General features: G+C 35.2%; 1 protein-coding gene across 1 annotated transcript in view; it reads left to right on the forward strand.

Moving 5' to 3' along the window:
* Positions 1–18,889, forward strand: part of LOC145665862 (uncharacterized) — an 87,449-nt gene that overhangs the window by 22,657 nt on the left and 45,903 nt on the right. The window contains exon 2 of the mRNA XM_081732976.1: positions 4,065–4,203. Within this exon, the coding sequence (XP_081589102.1) occupies positions 4,076–4,203 (128 nt within the window). The 5' untranslated portion in view covers positions 4,065–4,075. The remainder of the gene's footprint in view (positions 1–4,064; positions 4,204–18,889) is intronic.

Consider the following 18,889-nt stretch of genomic DNA (forward strand, 5'->3'; position numbering starts at 1 on the left):
TCAAGGCAATGTTTCAATCAAGTAAATATTTTTTTTTCTAGGTGGCAAAGATTTATACTATAAACGTAATAGATAAACAGATAGTAATAGTTAATCACTAGCGTAACGTGAAAATCTATGCATTTTGATCACACCTTCTATACGATAACATAATAACAATAGAAAAATATATCTTACAATATTCTTTACAATATCAAGCAATTAGATTCTGATTACGTTCTTCTACAAAGACAATTCTTCTCAGAGTATAAACACCTCATCCAGTTCCTTGCCAGGTGGTAAAGTGCCAAGGACCGACGAGACGTTACCACGTTGGATAGAAACGGATATGCGCTGTATTAGATAGGATGTGGAGCGAACTTCGCCGGAAACACAAGAAATGCGTCTTCCTACCTCTCTAATGAATTCTAGACTTCTTGCACCCCAAGCACCACTTGTTTCAATAGCGATTGGAGTGAAAACAAACTTAATTTATTTCTTATATAAAAATTTGTTTTTCTCTTGCACCTAGTGAATATTTTATATATAAAACATGTCTGTGTATTATATCTATTTTATTCATATAGAAATCTGTGTATCAATTATACCTAATTGATCTCTTTACATTACGAAAGCGGCTTGTACCTTATACCAAGCTTATTTTTAGGTAACAACTGTTGTTTATCTAATATATAAAATTGAAAGTCACGATGTTTGTGACTTCGTATCTCTTGAACCACTCGACCAATCTCCATCAAATTCTCAACATAAATGATGTTCGGGCCTGACAAGTTTATCATTTCACTTCATTGAGTTTCTTTTTTTTTTTATCATTTCACTTTGACGATAGAACTTAGGGGAGGGGGAAATATATAAAACTTAATAACTCTCGAACTACTCGACCGATCTCGATCAAATTTTCAACATAGATGAGGTTCAGACCTGGGATGGATTTTATCATTTCACTTCGACGGTGCAACTTAGAGGAGAGGGAGAAGGAGAGATATTTAAAAGTGATCGAAAATGACCAATATTAGTGTCGAATTTCATAGTTTTCGGGGTCGTTGAGATGAACAGTGACACTTCTGATTCCGTTTAAATCTAAATTCAATCCTGTAACTTGGAGCAGGGAGAGATATATAAAAATGATCGAAAATGACTGATACCAAAGAGCGTTTTAGTAATAGTAGAAAGTGACTGACTAACGGAACATATCACTAATTTTTCTTATTTTAACCCAGAAAAGCGCGTAATTGACGCTAGTTACTTATAAACTTACTATTTATCTCTTATAATTAGTTTATCTCTTATACATTCTGATACAAACTCTTGGTTATAGAAAAATTGGAAACAACATCGTCACGAAAAAGAAAACTACTCTGCGAGTGATTATTTTCGATTTGACTAGAAACGGTTTCGATTTTTTGGAAATTCCGCTCCAAATCGGAAGCAAAAGGAGAAGGTTTCATCCTATGATGTGCTTGTTTCGAATTCATAATTTGTACATATAAAAGAAAAAGTACTGATTGATTGCGTGATTAATCAACTCCCAGGCCAAGCCGCTTAAGCTACAACCTTGAAAGGACATCTCCAGTGACTCCCTACTTTCTTGACCGGTAAGCACCAGGGTCGATAGGGGTATGTAGTAGGGATGAGTAAAACCGGTTTTTACAAAAACCGAAAATCGGTTTATAGAAAAACCGAAAGCCGACATTTCGATTTTCTTCAAAACCGGTTCGTTTTTCACCGAAACCGGTTTCAGTTTTCTCCAAAAATCAGTTTCGATTTTTCACCGGAACCGGGTTCGGTTTTCTTCAAAACCGGTTCGGTTTTCACCGAAACTGGTTTCGGTGAAAACTTTTTTAAAACACATAAAACTATTTCTGTGGAAACGGAATCGGTTTCCGGAGAATAACGAAACACTATTCTGGTCAGAAAGAGAACAAATTTTGAAAAAAACCGGAACCGGTTTTGAATAAAACCGAAATCGGATCCGGCGAAAAACCGAACCGGTATTGGGGAAAACCGAAATCGTTTTTTTTAATTTTCGAAAACCAGTTTCGTTTTTTCTAAAAGCCGAAAAACCGGTTTTTGTGCCCACCACTAGTATGTAGAGAACTGTAGGCTCTGTAAGTAACGAATACCGTACTTTGTTTCGAACAGGCGTCAAAAAAACCGAGCGACGATCCCGACAGTGTTGTAGTCACTTCTCGAGTCACCGTGCGCCATTGGGGAGGTTTTCGGTGAAGATCTTTGCGAGTATCCCCTTCTCCTGACTCTGCTGCATAAATGACTTGATAATGTGCGTCACGGAGATTGAACCGGACATTGCCGCACTAGTGAAATCACACAATGCTCAGGTATCTCATTAGCTTTGAATTTTAATTGTACTTCAACATGCAGGTTTTGTTGCATTCGTATCTTTCTAGATATTTCAATATGTAGTTCTCATTAGTTTCATATCGTACCTCTTTCATTTAAATTGATTCTTAAACAACTCTGCAGTTGTTAAAAATGTTTAGTAGATCTATTTTTGTTGTTTTTAATAGTAGGGTCTATGTATAAAAATAAAAATATGCATATCAGAAGAACACTCAAAGTAATATTTAAAAATATTTTCCGGTATTAATTCTAATTATATTTATCTCTTCCGCTTATCTTCGCGACCCTCAAGAAACCCTCTCGCGGTCCCAGATTGAGAAACCCTGCGTTAGAGGTATAAGAAATACGAGGCCGTAGGCCGAGCAAATATGCGGAGGTGTGAGGGTGACGTCCCCACCTAGCCGAAAGGTAGTTTGGTACATGGATCTCTCTGCTTCAGAAAATAAGGCTGTCATTCATTGTTCAAATTCAGCATAGAGGACCTAGAACGAGGGAAGCCAAAGATAACACGAGAATCATTTGTTATTTTAAATACAGATTCAAAAGTATTGAAGTGAAATACGATAGATAAATAATGATTAGCGTCATAGTCACAGTTTGCCATCAGCTGATTCTAATTCTTCTGCTTGTTCGCTATTGTTCCCGATAACTTCAGATAGCATGAACGTATATTGATGTAGTAGTGTTAGAGTTAACAATACATTAAGTGATGCTTGGTCGGTTGCTTCGACTAAAGGTTAACGTCTCTCTCAGCTCGAAAGCTGTATGAGAAGTAGATTTACGCTTAACGTAAGGTATAAACCATATGAGCTCCCACCGACAAATTGAAGCAGGGTCTTTCATACAGGAAAAAGGCTAAGTGATGTACAGTCAGAAACAATATTAAGTATAGGTTGAAGCTATCGTTTCTTATACCTCCAACCTCACTTAATATTGTTTCTGACTGTACTAGTGTAAAAAAGTGTTGATGTGAATTCTACGATTTAATTTCACAATTGAAGAAAATGCTTCCATGAACACATTTAATTCCATCTACTGGTGCTTCGGATTTTACTCATTTTTCTCTACCTAATGTGAAAATAACAGTTATTCCAACATTTTAATAACTTTCATAATATAATTAAGCAAAACAATTTATTAAACTTAACTTTCATAACTCGAAACAGGTGGGGGAAGAAACCTTGTAATATCTTCCTCCGAATATAATTTCAATTCTGTTCATGAGATTAATTAAATCATCTAACTGTTAGCTTTATGAGACTTCTCACTCCCGACATACTACACACATCATTTTATATATATATATATATATATATATATATATATATATATATATATATATATATATATATATATATATATATATATATATATATATATATATATATATATATATATATATATATATAATGTGTATGTTGGTTCCGGCCAGGGTGGATGTTTTCCAAGGGAAAAAATCTATTCTGTGTTCCGCCATTAGGGATTTCTAGAGCTTCGTTTTGAAATAGGAAACCAAAGCATCCGCAGCCAGGGATCATGACAACCTCCCAGCTTCCTTGCCAACCAATGAGTTAGGTACATCTGGTTGCCATGGAAACAATATTATTTGATGTCTCTATGAAATAAGAAAATGATGATGGAAACCCCCCAAATGATGGAGAGCATTTTATTAAGGGAAGCCCTTCGATTCTCTTCTGTTGCAGGTATTTAAAAGATGGAGGGCTGCTATGTCCCCAACAATCCTCATTTTGGGTTGGATTCTTGGAGCGACGACATGGGATCCTTCTCACTCGATCTGGATATGACGCCAGGACTCTTCTCTTTCAGCCCGAATCCTTACAAGTAAGTCTAACTCATAATTAGTAATTACAATTTAATTTTTCTCAACTAAGAAGTATTTTAGAAACTCACAACATTGAATTTCAGCAGTTAGTAAATCAGAGTGGTTCCCAGAAGTTTACTAGTGTTCATAAGTCCCTAGATTATGTTGCAATTGACTTGAAATTGTTTCTAATAATATTGGGATAAAAATGTCTTAAAATCACTAATCATTTTAATGAATGGTTTGAAAACTTGTAAAATAAACTGCATTTTTTATTTGATTTATTTTTTTAAATATGAAACATAAGACCAAGAACAGGGAATGGTCTTACATTAGGAGAAAAACTTTTTATGGAAGTAATTTTACACTACACTATGACAAATCATGAGATGCAATGGATGAGATTTTCGGGATTCGAAATCATACAGACGAATGATTCTAATTTTGTGTTAAATATTTTTAAAATATGGGCTATTATTTTTTTAAAAAAAAAACGTACACAACAAAAATAAAGTTTGAAAAAAATTTCTGTCTCCAAATACCAGGCTTTTTTATTCATCAAATGCCAGGAAATAGACTATCAATGATTTCAAGATTTTTCTCTTAACCAGTAATGGAAAGCAATTATAAGTTTACTTCATAGTAATTTTTGTAGCTACAAAATAATAATAATTTTGTAAGCTGTTTATTTATTTTTGCGTTACTTATAAGCAAGAGAAAGAGATATGGAGATGCAGGGGTGTAGTGCACAAGTTTTTCTTGAGGAGACTCGAGACATTTTCAGGAGGGCCGGACTTTTACATATTAAAAATGAATCAAAAAGTTCTTTCAGAATGTAAAGGCAATAATAACTCACCGTTCATAGATTACATACATATTACATTTATTATTATTATTATTATTATTATTATTATTATTATTATTATTATTATTATTATTATTATTATTATTATTATTATTATTATTATATGCAGTTGAAACATAGGTTTTGACACTGTGAAAAATTAGAATCACCGGTTGTAAGAAAGGTGCGAATAAACTAATGATAGGAAAAGAAAATTATTTTAGGGAGCCCATTCGTTCGACTTCGTCTTTATGTGTGTAAATAGAAGGTATGGAACCACCGAACTTAGCTTTCTCGCTCTAATTTCTTGAACTAGATAATGTTATGTTGCAGTTATCACTGAAACATTTATTTATGAAATACGAAAAAAGTTATGTTTTCGGAAAATTTCGTTAGAAGAAAACTCAGATTCAAAAATAAAATATTAGGATTATATATTTAACATTTGTTTGATAAATCAACAAATCATATTAGTTGTATTTGAGGAAATAGTAAATTTTATATATATATATATATATATATATATATATATATATATATATATATATATATATATATATATATATATATATATATATATATAGTGGCGGATCCAAGGTGGGCTATATCCCCCCTTGACGCTCAGGTTTACACTGGATAAGATGGGCTTCAATCGTGCTTTACACTGGATAAAACGGCAAACTATGGTTTAGCCCCTCCCTTGATCATATCCTCCAAGTCTATGTAAAGTCACCTCCAAGAATAAACTACTCCTTTGATATTTTCAGGGTAAATAAATTATGCCATATTGTTAGGCAGAGACGTACGCAGGAGGTGGGTTCCAGGGGTCCGGATCCATCCTAAATCCAAAACTTTCTGTAAATTTAAACTAATTTCAGATGTAATTTTACAAATTTTAATATAATTTATTCTTATATTACATTTGGACTGCCTGAAATAAATTGCTGGGTACATCCCTTTTCTAACATTATTATCAATAAAATATATGTTAATGAAAAATGAACAAAATAATCTGAGTCGTTTTTGAGGAAATCATCCGGGTAAAACTCACCCCCAAGCATAATTACCTCTTGTGGATTTTCTCGAGATAAATAGATTATGCCATATTGTTAGGTTATTAGCGAAATATTTATTTATAAACTTAGAACAAAATCAGCTGTGTTGTTTTTGAGAAAATAGTTCAGAAAACGCATTCTCAAGAATAAATTATCTTTCCTGGATTTTTGATGTTACATTATACAGTTGTTCGTGGAACATTGATTTATGCAATATGGACGAAATCGTTAGAACGAATCGTTTAATGAAATAGCAAATTTAAATCTTCATCCTTCAGTAAACTACCCTTATTTTTAGAAGTAGCCCTGCGTGGCGTTGTCGCTAACTCAATTACATTTGCAGCGAGTTGTCCCGGGTTCGATTTCTGGTGGGGACACTCGGTCGAAAAAGTGTAACAGCTTTTTCAGGCCAGCCATCCTGATTGAGGTTTTCCCTGGGTTTTCCTCATTCACACCAGGCAAATGCCGGGATGGTACAGTCCGCAGCAAAAAACTTGCAACATGTGCATGTAAGTTTATTGTGAAGCGACGAAGTCTTTTTGCTCCAAGATAAGTGTGCAGGGGAGGACGCCGAGGTTTCTCCTGGCGTGATTCCTGCCTCTTAGACATTATGTTGATTCCCTGCGTTGTTAGGCGTAGATTTACAATAAACTTACACGCTCATGTTGCAGTTTTTTTTTGTTTTTTTTTTTTTTGCTGCGGACTGTACCTAATATAATGATTCCAGGCCACTCCCTTCCTTTCCTTTGATTGGATAGTATGCTCACCGAGGGACGTCATCCATCTTATCATATACGTGACGGGCTAAATGGCCTTAGATGCCGAAAGCCCAGGAATCTAATTCCTAATCATAATCCTTATTTTTAGGGGTAGCATAAAAGTTCAAAATACGAAACGCCCCTGGGGAATCTTATGAAAGCTTAAAGTTTTAAATTTGGTCTCGATACGTAGAGCGGTATGACTTCTAGGTGTGTGAACACCTTTACATTCGAACGAACAGACAGAGAATGACAGATTATTAAAAATAATCAGTTTTTCGACATGTAGATATCCGCTGAAATCTCGAATTTGATTTTTTTCACCATCACTGTACTTTCTTCTCACTCTGATCGTCGCTGGAAAGTAAAAATGGTAAAAATAAAATAAATCAAAGAAAAAAAAAGATCCTCTCAGATGGGTATGCAATAGTATATTAGCCTAATAAGATAACAACTGTGTGTATCCAGTTAGGTAAATGATAGTAACACAGTTGATGATTATTCAGTATCAACGGCGTAGACAGAACACTGACTTGACTCAAGCCTTCCTCTCTTTAGTACCGTGATACTGCAATGGATTCTGGAATTATGTACTATGTTCCATTTGTGACTCTTTTATATAAACATATTACGACTCTTTTATTTAGATAATTTGTCACGAAAAGCAAGCTTTACACAAACATGTTTAAAGAAAAACTTCCTTTCCATAAGCTATTTTCTTAATCTTACACACCGCATTGCTAGCATGTGCGACCTCGGTATGCATGGTTCCTTGTTCTATTCTCGCTGGGAGCGATAAAATTTCTTGGTACTGACCCAGTATCAAGAGGCAATTGAAGAGTTACCTGAATTAAGAGGTAGAAAACTCCGACCCAGAGAGCCAGAAATAATGGCACCTGGGAACCGGTTCACTAGACATCCATCACTCCGTTGAAAGTGAGCCCTCTGGCTGGCCATGGTCTTTTGTGGATGTAGTATCAGGAAGTTTAGTTTAGTACTTCTTAGGAAATTTCGTTAGTATTTCAATACTGTGTAACTACAGAAAACTAAAAAAAACGTAAACTTCTTTCTTATCTGTCTCACCTGCGCTGTGAAAAAAAAAATTGTAGGTGGCGTACTTAAAAAGATAGATTACATGCGTAATTCCTGTAGTTTTTGGACTTAACGTACAGCAGACGTATAACTGAAAACGCATGTGTTATAATACTTTCTGTATAAGTGTTCTATCTATACGTACTTTCCGTATGAAACAATGTAAGCGGTCAGGATCTCACATATAGCTGGCGAAGGTAACATAAGTATATGCATGTGATATACGGAAAACTGTTAGATGTCAGACATCCTGCAACGGCATGATGTAACATCTAAGGGCAGTGCCTATGTAGCATATGGATAACGTATGCTCCTTACTGATCACTATAGTAAGCAAGAGGATACCGTATATTTGTACAATATACTGCTGTCCGGAGAACGGATTTTTCTCTGTGTGCAATGCGCCTCATTTTTGTGTACAGAAATACAGTGCAAAACTAAACTTCATGTCACCAGAGCCCGTGAAGTACTCTGGCTGATCATATGACCCACAGTTCAGTTGGTGACGCTATGTAATGCTTGGTGTATGTGTGTGTGTGTAAGCTGGCAATTATTAGAGCACTCCATGATATATATATTTTTGGCTGTGTCACTGATTACTATTGCACTAATTACTGCATTTGGGAAGTTCCTAATTTGCACAATGTGCGACGCGGTTTAGATATTTTCCTTTCACACACACACACACACACACACACACACACACACACACACACACATACATATATATATATATATATATATATATATATATATATATATATATATATATATATATAGATATATATATATATATATAATATATATATATATAAAAGAGAACGTACAAAATCCTTTGTCCGCTCATCACGCTAATACGGCTGAACCAATTTCTTTCATTTTTGGGGGGTTATTAGGATTTGGACCCTAGATGGTTTTTATCATATCACTTTAATTTTTAATTACCAGTGTCTTGAGATAATTGACCATTCAAGTGTCCATAACGTACAAATCCTTTGTTATTAGTTCATCATAGGTAAAAATAAACGTATTTATATGCAACCCGCATGACCGTGTCACTCGGCGGGTTAACATAAATGACAGGCGATATACAGCGGAAAATAGCTTGAATCTTCTGTTTAAAATTTTTTAATTGATTTGCTTATTTTTACAGACACTTTTACAATATGCCAGCACCGGGATGACCGCAGCGAAGCGGGGCGGGTTAACATAAATGACAGGCGATATAATGTTAAGATTTACTGCAATCTTCTATGGTTTTTATTAGGGATGGCCAATTCCGGAATTTTTACTTTCCGGAATCCGGAAAGTAAAATCGGAAAATTCCGGAATTCGGAAAAATTCCGGATTTCGGAAAAAATCCGGAATTCGGAAAAATTCCGGAATTTAGAAAAATTCCGGATTTCGGAAAAAATCCGGAATTAGGAAAAATTCCGGAATTTAGAAAAATTCCGGATTTCGGAAAAAATCCGGAATTTAGAAAAATTCCGGAATTCGGAAAAATTCCGGAATTTAGAAAAATTCCGGATTTCGGAAAAAATCCGGAATTTAGAAAAAATCCGGAATTCGGAAAAATTCCGGAATTCGGAAAAAAATCCGGATTTCGGAAAAATTCCGGAATTCGGAAAAATTATTTTTTCTTTTTGTAATCCTAAGAATTTTGTTCAAACGCAAACGAACAAATTTCCTTTTTGTAATCCTAAGAATGTATGATGCAAGTTAAGCTGAAACTTACATCCTAAAGTATACACTACTCAATCTTCCCATGGTTAATGAGATGTAGTCCAAAAGTACGATGTACTTCTAATATTTAATTTTTGTTTTACTGTGATATTGTCCAGAGGTAAGACATATATCACACTGAGATAAACAACTTGACATAATGAAGATGTTATCATACGTAGTTTTCCAGAAAATCGTGAGAAACTAATTTTTGTGAAGTTAAAATATGCGTCGCTTGTTGCCAGTGGGATGCAATTGATAACTTTTATGCTGGAATAGTATTATTATTATTATTATTATTATTATTATTATTATTATTATTATTATTATTATTATTATTATTATTATTATTAATAATAATAATCGTTTATGTACTGTAAAAGAAAAATGTGAACCGTTAAGTAGTAGATTTTATCTGTTGTTTTTTGATATCTTCTAACAGTAATAACAAACTGCTTGTAAATACGCAATGATTATCAAGGACAATGGCATATTAATGTAAGGACTACTCTGCAGACTAGCAATAAACAATAACAGATAAACAATAGTTGCAAAAAAAAAAAAAGTAACTAACTTGGGCACGTCAGAATGTTCGCGAGAATATAGGGACGCATTGAGACTAGCAAAGAGCGTGCTATTATCATTACTCAAAGGGCCGTACGATGGAGGCTTTAACGTTAATGTTAATGGCACTAATGAGCACTTACTTGCTCTAACGGTTAACCTCATTTTTGAGATGATTCTTAGAAGTGGGCGTGTTGGCATGCAGTTAGAAGACCTATATCCATTATTTAAAAAGCACACGTTATCTGTGAAGTACTAACGATTTGCGTCACTATCGAACACTAACGTAGCACTAGCGACGTTTAAAGTCGAAATGGAGTCTGACATAAGTGGCTTGTCAACTTCACGGACATTATATTTTCCTTGAATGAGAGAATTTTGCGCCCAGGAAATTTGCGCCCTACCACAAAAATAGGAAAAAATGCGCTCGCAGTATATTTGCACTGGGATGTTTGCGCCCTACCCCAAAAAGAGGGGAAAATGCGCCGGCTATATATTTGCACTGGGATGTTAGCGTCCTACAATTCAACTTATTTTTGTATTGTGTAAAGTAACTTCCACTCACACTTGAACTAGGCTTGCCTATCATCGTCTCAGTGAGTTACTCCATCCGTTATATTATTCCGAACAAATGAAAAAAATACAATTTTAGTTCACTAAAGGACAATCCATACAAATACAATTTTTCATTATACTACAAAATTTACAAAAAAGTATAAATGACTGATATATAATTATTAATATAATGAAAGAGTATAATTTAATCTACAAAAGGCTGTTTGGCTCTACCCAGATATCTCTGTTCACAATCCTTGCGAGTTGTTTGGCTTTTCAGGACACAAAATATAGAAAAGAGAATGTAAAGTGAATGTAAAATCAGTTCAGTAATATTATCAAGAAAACTATGTACAGTGTGTTTACTTGCTGGAATTCAAACACACAATTGCGTTCAGTCGTTCTTTCAGAAAAAAAAATTTCCGGGGGGCACACTTAGAATTCCGGAGGGGGGTCACTGCTGGTACTATTCTATTTATTATTATATTATAGACGTATTATTTTGGTCTCCTCCGAGGGGGCACTCTGAGAGCTCTGGGGAGGCCAGTGTTCCCCCAAAATCATCTCTGGAAGAAGCAGTGATTGCGTTGATCCGTTGTGTTCTTTTGGCTTATATTGAAGTTTATTCTCCCCTTATATAGCCACAATGAAAATAAATCACAAATGGCATGGTTGTGGGGGGAGGATTGTTTATGCTGTAATGTCAGCCCCTCCGAGCAAATGCGTAAGCTCCAATAGGTTCTTTTATTTCGCAGAGCTCAACTTCCCGGTGGAGGTACATCGCAGGCGCAATTTTCCCTGTTCTTGAGGTAGGGCGCAAATTTCCCAGACGCAAAATTCTCGACACCGTTCTAATGACCTCGGAAAACTATATCTTTTTCAATACTTTTTTATATTCTTTTACTCGAGATTTCTTCATAGCTTCTTATTAAAATACTTACTAATATATCCTCATTTTATTGTCCTAACCAATCAATATGGGTATGTTGTCAGTAAAATATTTAGATTGATCGAGCCTCTGGTGTGTAACCACAGTATTTCATATCATCCCCCCATTAGAAATCTTGGCTAAACGAACCAATATATGTTGCCAATAGAATAGTTTAGAATGATTGAGCCCCTGGTAAATAACCACAGTATTTCGTGACAGACCCCCCCCCCCTTCCTATTACCATATTCTAGCTACATGCCTGACTCAGCTAATTCTCTACATTATTTACCAAGCACACGTTTTCTAAAGCGGAAAATGCTCTCTAAATACCTAAGCTCATTATTTTCAGCAGATGTACAAATTGGGTAACATTCTATCTACATGATTACTGGAAACCGCTTCTCGCTATCTATAACCATATTTACTATATAATGATTAACGTTAAAACCGGAAATGGTTGATTTGTACCGCTTCCGGTTTGAATATTACATTTATCAGGGAACTCGATTCTTAACTATTGACTCTGTACATCATGGCCAAAATTGATTGGTAATCCATCAGATAGTTCTTGAGACTGTTTGCTTCACTGACGGACAGAATGAATATATGGCTATAGAGTTTTGATAAACTAAATTCGTTAATGAGTGATGATGGAACAAATATAAGAAAGGTAGGCCTTCCACCGGGAAAATTTTCGAACACAAAATTAGCCATCGAAAACCCACATGTCCTGGGTTAGAATACCATAGATGAAAACTCTACCACTGAGTCATCAATCACCCGCTTATTAGTTTTATTAATTATTATATTAATATAAATTAATGAATGCCTGCTTATGTTAATTATTGAACAATTACATTGTACACTTCGTAAAGTCAAAAATTATAAATTTGTATTTACTGTACATACAGTGAGCGCAGAAAGTGTTCGTACACCTATGCTATTGAAACGAGAATGCCTGCGAAAAAGAAACAGAAAATTTAAGAAGTGTAATAACACACACAATATGAATAATGAAAACTAAGCTTTATGAATATATCAATAAAGAACCACAAAGACAAGTTTAATGGTCAGAAAGTAAATAAATTCCGTAGAAAGTGTATAGAGTAGACGCAAAAAGTGATCGTACACCTGACGTACGAATACGAAACAAAGATACCACAACTGGGGTTCACTAGTATTCACCTGGGTATACACCTCTGTATAGCATGACGAGTAACAGAATGAGTTTAGTTGTGAATAGAAGTGAAAAAACTGCACGGTGGGCTGTCAAAGTGGGAAGCAACCGAACAGAAACAAATGAGGAGACAAGAAAAGTAATTATTAAATTGCATAAGAAGAGTAAGTCTTTGAGAAAGATAGCAAACCTTGCAGACAGGCCTCGTTCAACAGTACAAACAATAATTGCGATGTATAATGTTTCTATCACTGTGCGAAAAAAAAAAAAACAAAACAAAACAAAAAAAAAAAAAAACTGGAAGACCAAGAGTGTTGAGTGAACAAGATAAACGTTACATTATTAGGGAAAGAAAAAAGGTTCCAAAAAATAGTGCTGTGCAATTGGCAACGGATCTGGAAACACGCGGTGTTAAAGTATCAGCCAGTACAGTGCGGAATATTTGCAAGGTATCATGGTCGGATAGCCAGGAAAATGTTCTGGGTGAACAAGACAAATCGTATAAAGAGACTAAAGTTTGAAAAAGAGTATAAAGATAAGGAATCAGGCTTCTTTCTGGAATAGGGTCATATTTTCGGACGAAAGTAAATTTAACTTTATCGAGTCCAATGGGAGGCGTATTGTATGGCGCAAGGTGAATACAGAGATGAATCCTCAAAATCTCGTCCCTAAAGTAAGACACGGAGGAGGGTCCGTGCTCGTCTGGGGTTGTATGAGTGCCTCAGGAGTGGGTCGTCTCCACCTTATCGATGGAGTGATGATCCACAAAGTGTATATTAACATATTAAAGGAAAATCTCCATACTAGTGCTCAGAAGATGGTTCTTGAAAACAATTTATTGTTCAGCAAGACAACGACTCCAAACATACAGCGGAAAATACTCGATTGTGGCTACTCTATAATACCTTGAAACAGCTTCGCACACCTCCCCAATCCCCAGATATGAACCCCATAGAACATCTATGGTCTGTTCTGGAGACAACAATCAGAAGGCACAGCTTCTCTACTCAGGGCCGGCGCTAGCAATTTTGCCGCCTTAGGCGGTGCTTTCACATGCCGCCCCTTTAATCCGCAAACCTTATTTTGACAGATAACGTTCAAGTGTCATTTAAAAACATGTATAAAATGGAAAAGTAAACAAAAAAAAAAAAAAAAAGAACTAACTTTCTGGAATGTTCACGTAATATTTAAACGACTCTATACTAACACAATATTCAGTATGCTCGATTTCGCTGTATATCTGTAATATAGAGCAGCGCATACAGAGAATAAAATTTTAAAAATATACTTTAATCATGACTAAGAATTTTAATTTTTAGGCTTATTTTATATCAAAAGGCGTTTTCAACAGAGTATGGAGCAAGAAGATAATACAGTAAATCAGATAATTATGGTAAATGTAAGTGATTAGCTTAAGCCTTATAATGTACTAAAACACAATAGACATACATAAATTTAACATACCTTAATTGAAAGAAACTTTTCTTGCTTTGATATGAGCAAATTCCTTTATCACATCACGTAGTCCAATGTTTTAGCCAATTTGTGTTCTATTGATATCGACGCTAGACCACTCAAGCGTGTTTCAGACATAGAAGAGTGTAGATAGTTTCTAATAAACTTAAGTTTCCAAAAACTTCTTTCTCCACTTGCCACTGTTACAGGCAAGATTAACAAAATTCTACGTGCAATACTAACATTGGGAGCAAAGTCATGTTCGTTTTTTTTTTTTTTTTTTTTTTTTTGTGAACTTTCACACGCTTAATTATAGTGGATAACACTTTCAGTTTGTCTTTCAAATCACTGGGGTTAATATCTTTCAATTCTTCGTGTGTTAAAATGATGGTAAGTTTAGTACACTTTTCAGACAAAAAGTTCAGGTGGTAGGCTATATCTTTACGATTACTTATATCGCAAAGAAAATTGAAATACTCGCTGTGATGTTTAAGTTGCTCAAATCTTTCTCTTAAAAGCTAACACAATCACTTCTAGAACTTTGTAATAAAAATCGATCTTGTATCTTGTTTGTGGCTGTTTTCAGTAGCTTCATCCTCTGCCTCGTACTGAAACTGTCTCTTCTTTCGACTTCGAGCTTGCACTGTATTACGTATCAGTGGATCACCCGTATCTAATGCTGATGCCAAGTCCATCGTATCAACTAAGTAAGATTTAAACTTTGCATAATTTCTGCTCCTCTCAAAGTACCCAGATATATTTTCAAGAAATCCTACTGCATCCAACACATGAGAATCAATGCTTTAAAGTCATATCAGACAACGAGTGAGTAAAGGAAAGAAAAGTAACTCAGCTGGTTTGCTATACACAGAGCATCGTGGACGACCATTCTATCGGTTCTATTGTCATTACTTATTTGAAGTAAGGCATCATAAACTTCCTATATTTGATAACTGAGTCAGAGCATCAATTCGGCTCTCCCACCTTGTGGTGGATTATGATTTTAAAGTGAGACTACTAATATGTTCCTTTAGTATGGCCTAACGTTGAACTGACGCAGAAAAAAAAGTCATAAACTTTTTTTTAGCTATACAAAAAATGAGACATTTCTCAAGAAATAATACGCTGTACGATTTACTATATTCGGAATGAACAATTTGTAAATTGGTCAAAAACTCGCTATTAGAACCTAAATATCTCTAGATGCTACCAGGGGCGGATCCAGGGGGGGGGGCGATCGCCCCCCCAGAAGAGGAAACTTTTTTATTTTATATATAAATAAAATATATAGTTTATTTTTTGACGCTCTTAAAAGTTTCCTCTCTAAGTAGCAGTATTAAAAGTAGCTCTAAGTAGCAGTATTAAAAGTAGCTCTAAGTAGCAGTATTAAAAGTAGCTCTAAGTAGCAGTATTACAACCCACCGCCCCCCCCCCAGAAGTCCGTCCTGGATCCGCCCCTGGATGCTACAGGCTAGAACGGCCTGTCTCAAGTGGGAGTGTACCTTTTGCATACTTGGAGCGGAGTGTTAGAACATTATTGAATAGAAAAAAATATAAAAATACACCGTGATAATCTTATGCACTCTAGCTCAAAATCCTATCTACACTGCTGCAAGGGAAATATTGAACGAGATACCTGTGGCTAGTAGTTTGATAATTGAAAACGAGGAGGAATGCTCTGAATTTCCTGAGAGAGTATTTTCTTGAATGTGAGTAAAGTAAGTTCAATTACATTCTCAGGTTAACACAATCTTATTTTTCCATGTGAGCCTATTACGAAGCATTATATTTTGATAGTATTCTTTTCTTTTTCAAATTTTGCCGCCCATTAGACTTGCCGCTCTGGGCGGTGGCACGGCTCGACCCTCTCTCGCGCCGGCCCTGTCTCTACTAAAGAAGGCCTAAGAAAAGCTATTCAAGAAGAATGGGACATAATCCGTCCCGAAGCTACAGAACTACGAACTACTATAGGTGAAATCAATGCCACGAAGACTACAGACAATCATTAACGCACAGGGTAATCCCACAAAATATCAAATAACGTAATATACTTTATAAGCACTAATTCACGCATAAGTGTAAGGTGACATTTTGCGTTTACAAAAAAGGAATTCTCTCTTTTCTTCTGAACAAAACAGTGATTGTGTTTGTTTGGCCTTTCTGTTGTATATAGAAATAAAATGTATGAATGTGTAGTCTTAATTCTGGTTATATATATATTTTCCACCTCCCGTCCTCATGCTAGCTGTTTTCAATATAAAGTATGCACGGTGTACGAACACTTTCTGCGCTCACTGTAGGTATGTTGACAATAAGCGAATGTTATTAGAATATTTGTTGAGATTTCTTTTCCTCCACTGCCTTTCGCCTGGTTAAAGTAGTTTGCAGTGCTTTGGAGCAGCTGCAGGTGGGAACGCGATAATGTTTGAGACATACCGGCGACTTTTTTGTGTGTGAAAATAAGACCTTCCTTATAAAACAGTAAATAACTGCAGTAGCAATTGTCTACGTAAGTGATAAAGACATATCCAACTACAAGAAACTAATACAGTATATATATTCATTATTGTGTTTCTGTTTTAACAGCTACTAGCTAGGGATGGCCAATTCCAGAATTTTTACTTTCCGGAATCCGGAAAGTAAAATCGGAAAAATTCCGGATTTCGGAAAAATTCCGATTTTTTCTAAATTCCGGATTTTTTCCGAAATCCGGAATTTTTCCGAATTCCGGAATTTTTCCGAATTCCGGAATTTTTCTGGATTCCGGAATTTTTCCGAATTCCGGATTTTTTCCGAAATCCGGAATTTTTCCGAATTCCGGAATTTTTCCGAATTCCGGATTTTTTCCGAAATCCGGAATTTTTCCGAAATCCGGAATTTTTCCGAAATCCGGAATTTTTCCGAATTCCGGAAAGTAAATTTTCCGATTCCGGAAAACAAAATTTCCGGAATCCGGATTCCGGAAAATTTTGGCCATCCCTAGTTTTTATCATATCACTTGAAAGCGAAAAAGTAAAAATTATCTAAGTAACAAAGTTTATTGCGTTCCGGGGTGACCGCGGCGAAGCGGGGTGAACGCTGCTAGTATATATATATATATATATATATATATATATATATATATATATATATATATATATATATATATATATATATATACCTAGGTATATACCATTATATGAAAGAGCAAAAGCGACTCATTCGTCAACATAACGTAACTATAACAGAAACATAAAATTTGGGTAGAAAACTCCCTTGCCTTGAAAACAAGTAATAAGAAAGGATTTTTAAATTACGTATCCTAAGGGAGGTTAACGGGGTATCAAGTGTTTTTTTTTTTTTTTTTTTTTTTCAAGAATGAAATATCTCACATTACGAAGATAAAACTTGGCATATGAACTTCCTATTAAAATATAACTAAACAAGTGTTTCAGAAGTTTTAAAGAATTCCGCTCTTAAATAGGAAAAAGGGGCCAATTTCTATTTTGATTCCGTATTATGAAACTGACAAATGTCAGAGTTCACTTAAGTTAGAGGAGTGAAGTTTGGTATTTGAACACTTCATTAAAAATAAGAGAATACACGTTTCGGCAATTTCACTTCTAACGGGGAAAGGAAACAATTTCTATAATATTTAAATTTCCTGATTTTTTTATACAGAAAAATTTCATGTGAACATTCGTTCAAATTGGAAGTAAGACGTCTACTACATCAATTCCTAATTGAAATTAGTCAAAAACGTGATTTAGGCTTTTCAAATCTTCCCCTCCTAAAGCAGGGGTGCCCACAAGGGGGGGGCTATGACGCAAACTGCGTCATTGAAATATTGGGGGGGTTAAAAATCTATATAAATATGTTTGAAGGGGTGTAAAAATTAATCGAAAAGATTTTTTTTCATGAAAAAACACCTATGGATAGACAATTGCGGGGGAAGTTCGTCATGGACAGAAGGGGGTGGGCACCACTGCCTAAAGGGGACAATTTCCAGTATTAACAGTTTCGATTTTTTATTCAGAATATATTTAATGTAAGTATTCGCTTAAATTGGAGGCGTGAAATTCGATATATAAACTAATAATTTAAAAATTAGTAAATTTGTGTTGGAGCGTTTTTGACAATTCCGCTTCTAAAATGGAAAAAGGGGAATAATTTTCACAGTATTCAAACTCCCGGTATTATATTCATTAAACCTTATTTTCCTGCGCGAAGAATGTTCTATTTGTTCTATTTAAGCATTCGTTAGGTGCCGCAGTGGCTCAGTGTTAAAGCGTTCACATCTGGTGCATGGCTTCCTTGGTTCGATACCAGCTCGCGCCAAATCAGCTTTATGGTGGACAAACACCGTGTGCGCGGGTTTTCTCAGGGTTCTCAGGTTTTCTTCCTCTTTCATTCATTTCTCATCATCACCGTCTTCTTTAGCCAAGGCGGCATAATTGTGGGACGTAAAACTCAAATATTTCATTTCAATTTAGCATTCGTTATTTACTTTATTAAACATATTTAACTAAACACCTAACAGTCGAGCTCCATTTGGGGACAGGATTCCGTTTGAG

Source organism: Thermobia domestica, chromosome 12 (genome assembly GCF_964235325.1).
Source record: "Thermobia domestica chromosome 12, izTheDome1.hap1.1, whole genome shotgun sequence".
Taxonomy (NCBI): domain Eukaryota; kingdom Metazoa; phylum Arthropoda; class Insecta; order Zygentoma; family Lepismatidae; genus Thermobia; species Thermobia domestica.